Raw genomic sequence first — 4431 nt, 5'->3', positions numbered from 1 at the left:
GCAGGTGGCAGCAATCACTGTTAATAAGTGAGTCATTGCGATTGAACCGAATCATTTAAACGGTTGATTCATTCAAGAACGAAACACCGTCATGTTGCTCAGAGACACAAAACAGCACTGTGGCTGTATTCGGAATGATTTATTTTTTGGCGAAATAGAGCAAAAACAAGCAATATCGTGTCTAAAACGTAAGTCTCTTAATTAACTTCTTGTTTATTGAATTCAATGTCACATTTGTAATCATGGTATTTTTTGGAGAAAAACGGCACTCTTCGTGTGAAATTGAGTAACTATATGAAGTGGTATAAATATATACATTTTCTGCCATCATGTCTTGAATTTGTGATCATTCTAAATGCATTTTAATAGCCTGAATCATGCAGTGAAAGAAAACACACTAAATGCGCACACGCACTAGTCTAGACTTCACGTAATGTATGCGTGCGCTCTGTAGGGATGTTTTGAATGGTTTTTGCAAAATACTCGATAATGTCAAATCGCACATCGTTAAAACAACAATTACGATATTATCGCAGACGATATATATCGCACACCCCTAGTGTGTGTGTGTGTGTGTGTATACACACACACACACACACACACACACATACATACATATATATATATATATGACAAACAAAACAACCATTTAGTGAGACAAGTAATGTAGCTAGTGACACTTAGGATAGATACTCGTGTCTAGATAAATATGTACATGTATCTAGTAAATAAGTACTAAGCAGGACTAGTTACTAGTAAACACCCAACAAAAAGTACTTCTTCCAAATGAAAAAGTACTAGTAAACAGGAATAGGTATCTGCAACAACTAACGTTAGCAAAAGATGCTAGTTGGAAGTGAATAGCTGAGATCTGAACCACACATCACCATACAATTCAATGGGGGAAAATGCCAATATGTTACTTGATTTTACTTCAAAACAATAAAAGTTACTTGTTATGTATGGGATCATGACTAGTGAAATAGTAACAATTATATAAAAAAATAAAACAAGTATACAAAAATATTGTTACGTTTTAAAAAAAGTAAAAGTTAGCTAGAAATGAGCCATACTGGGTATCATACTGTGCTGTCTAGGTAGTCAGCTAGCTTCCTATGTTTTGCGACACAGCTTTAGTTTTGTCTACATACCCGTCCCGTGTGTGTGTGCTCGTCCGGATTGCGTAACTCAAAAGACTCTTCCTCCTCTTTCTCCCCATGATCCCGAGCCAGCAAACTGAAGCCTTGTCTGCAGCACACAAGCCAGCCAAGCCCCTGCAAAGGCATTCAAATCACGGCGTGTCGTCCAGTTTCTATCCGTAAAAGTCCAGTGATGTCCACCGTCCTGTCGTGCAGATGGGACAGATGGAGACTGTCTAGTCGCAGGAAACGGGCTGATCCGAGTGAATAAACTCCACGATTTCGGTTGGGACAACTGACAATACCGCGTTCTATCACGCGGGATATATCCAAATACGCGTCCAACGTAAGAGAAAAACTGATGTGATAAAATGCTTTTTTTATCCCACGGCTACTTTCAAAAGGAGAGTTGATAAAACCACGCTTCTTATCGGCTTCTGTCGCGTCTCTGATTCTGCGGGACATGAGCATGCAAGACTCTTTGAGAAGCGTGAGTGGAGGGGCGGAGCGAATCACCCCATGCGTTAGGATTCGCAAGATGATTGGCTCACCACGCACACGCCCAGAACACGCCCCGCCCACTGTCTGGCTCGCTGCACACATGGAAGTAGGCATTTCAGGAAATGCAAGCGATTCAGTGATGGGATCAGAAATGTTTGAGTCTCGTTGTAAAGCAACAACTAAGTAAGTGACCCTGGACCACAAAAGCAGTCATAAGGGTCAATTTCTTGAAACTGAAACATCTATACATCATCTGAAAGCTGAATAAACGAGCTTTCCATTGATGTACGGTTTGTTTGGATAGGACAATATTTGGCCAAGATACAACTATTTGAACATCTGAAATCTGAGGGTCAAAAAAAAATCAAAATATTGAGCAAATCGCCTTTAAAGTTGTCCAAATTAAGTTATTAGCAATGCATATTACTAATAATACAAAAAAAAAAGTTTTTTGATATATTTACGGTAGGAAGTTTACAAAATATCTTCATGGAACATGATCTTTACTTAATATCCTAATGATTTTTGGCATAAAAGAAAATTTGATCATTTTGAGTGTATTGCTGGCTATTGCTACAAATATATTCGTGCCAGTTTTGATTGGTTTTGTGGTCCAGGGTCACAAATGTCAAATCCCTGTCATTTAAACTTTAAATTTAGACCATAAACAAGCAAATTATACTTTTTTATGAACCTGTCTGCACTCTTTGGTCTGTTTACTCAGTGATTACTACACATAAGAGCTATTTTTACCCAAATCTGGCCTTGTCCAAACTATGATGTTATCACAGAAAGACTATAATATATAACTATTATATTAAGACTGTGCAGTTGTATTATCAAGTTAGTGTGAAGTTCTGGGTAAAGGGGTGAATGAGCACTCTGTGTTTTGTGTGTGTGTGTGTGTGTGTGTGTTGGGGGGTAATGTAGTCTCCTGAAACACATTATGTGCCTGAATGGAAAGCAGATGGACTCCTTTATTCCAGGAAACTCCTGTCACGAGAGGCTCTGAAGAGAGGGAGACAGACAGAGAATGAGGGGAGAGGGTAGAGCACCAGAAATACTTTTTTGTGTGACTTCCAAAAGGTCTGATGATCCCTCTTCCTCTTTATTGTCTTGTGCAATGTCTGTTTTCTACATTTCTTCTGTCATTTATTATATTTTTATGGCTTAGAAAGCAAATGACTCCTTGTGGACACCAAACAAACATCACTCATTTTCATTTAGTTTTATTGTACCTATCTTCCAGGAAATAACTGGTCAGATCAGAACTGTTAGTATGAATCAAATAAACAAGTCTGAAAACTGAATTTAAATAGCTGAGAGATTAATCAAAAAAAGATCAAAAGAAAGATCAATAAAGGTTACCATAAGTTGTGTTATAGTTCATAAAAAGGTTTCCTGTCCCTGCTGAACTACACTGATTTGCTGGTCTTAGCTGGTTTAAAATGGTCTGCCAGTGTGCAGCCAGGGCCAGACTGGGAAACCAGCGTAAGTTTAAGTATTTTTTTTTCCAGCAGGGGAATACTTGCTGTCAGCCATTGGGCTAACAAAAAGTCCCTTTTTGTTCCTTGTTCCTTGTTTCCTTGATGTCCCTTCCCAAAATCAGCCATTGGTTGTGGCATTGCTAGCAATATTTTTGAAAGAAGACTCTCCTTTTATTTTTTTTGCTCATGAAGGCTGCATTTATTTGATCAAGAATACAGTAAAACAGTATTGTGAAATATTACTAGTATTTAAAATAACTTTTATTTCAAAGCTGAATCTTTAGTAGCCATTACTCCAGTCTTCAGAGTCACATCATGACCCTTAAGAAATCATTTAATATGCTGATTTGAAAATGTCAGGATTCTTTGATGAATGGAGAGCTCAAAAGAACAGCATTTGTGCAAAAAAGAGTCTTCTTTCAAAAAAAAAGAGAGTCTTCTTTCAAAAAAAAGATGTTCTTCTTTCAAAAATATTCAAAAACAAAATATGAGACAAAATATCATGTCTTTTGATCAATAATAATATGTCTAAAAGTATTAATTTCTAAAAAAAAAATAATAATAATAAAATACTGGCCTTAAACTCTATCTCTATAAAATAAATGGCTTATGCAGGTGTCTATTTAATCATTGGTAAAATCCCAAAATTCTCCCATAAAAATCCAGTTTTTAAACAGGACTGAGTGCAAATACAACTTCTTGAAATGTGATCATTTCCTCAGTGTGAGTTCATAATTTTTACCAGTTGTGTCTTAAAGCTTTATTTTTCCATCACACACATTGTCAGTCTTTCCACTCTAATCCTTCTTTTCCTGAAGTCTCACACAGAACCCAGCTCACTCACTTACTCACTCATGTACACCCATAAATCATGCTTTCAAAAAGCACACCAAACACATTTTCTCTCGCGCACGTTCACGCAGATGACACTGATCTTTTTCAGGGCCCCTCTGTGCCTGTGCTCCCTTCGCTCTCTCTCTATGCCTTAATTTCCTCTCGTTTGCTCTGCTCTGCTCTCTGCTGACTCTCTCCATGCATTCATCATTCTGCAAGCTGGCCCTGGTGTTTGTCTTTAAGTCTGCCTGTGGCTTTACCAAACACACATGCACACAAATGCACACACTCGTGCAGGGGGCTAGCTAGTGTGCTGTCCAGTAAAACCCCCCTGCTTGGCATCTCTCTTTCTCTATCAGTCAGTTCCTCATCCTCTCTCTCTCTCTAACAGATTACAGTATCGTTTTCCTCATGGCTTATACCTCTGCTTTTCTCTCTTCTCATCTTCCTTGTCATGGCGCTTCAGACCT

General features: G+C 38.1%; 1 protein-coding gene across 3 annotated transcripts in view; it reads right to left on the bottom strand.

Annotated features, from left to right (window-relative positions):
- The window catches only part of LOC107654513 (pleckstrin homology domain-containing family H member 3-like), a 57932-nt gene extending 56309 nt beyond the window's left edge, over positions 1–1623 (bottom strand). Inside the window, exon 1 of one of the 3 annotated variants that reach the window (XM_016441608.1) lies at positions 1152–1623. In XM_016441608.1, the coding sequence (XP_016297094.1) occupies positions 1152–1286 (135 nt within the window). In that variant the 5' untranslated portion in view covers positions 1287–1623. The remainder of the gene's footprint in view (positions 1–1151) is intronic. The other 2 variants (XM_016441609.1, XM_016441607.1) reach the window with 2 other exon arrangements.
- Positions 1624–4431: the final 2808 nt, after the last annotated feature.

This window comes from Sinocyclocheilus anshuiensis, unplaced genomic scaffold (genome assembly GCF_001515605.1).
Source record: "Sinocyclocheilus anshuiensis isolate Anshui unplaced genomic scaffold, SAMN03320099.WGS_v1.1 scaffold419, whole genome shotgun sequence".
Taxonomy (NCBI): domain Eukaryota; kingdom Metazoa; phylum Chordata; class Actinopteri; order Cypriniformes; family Cyprinidae; genus Sinocyclocheilus; species Sinocyclocheilus anshuiensis.
This window is presented reverse-complemented; position numbering and strand designations above follow the sequence as displayed.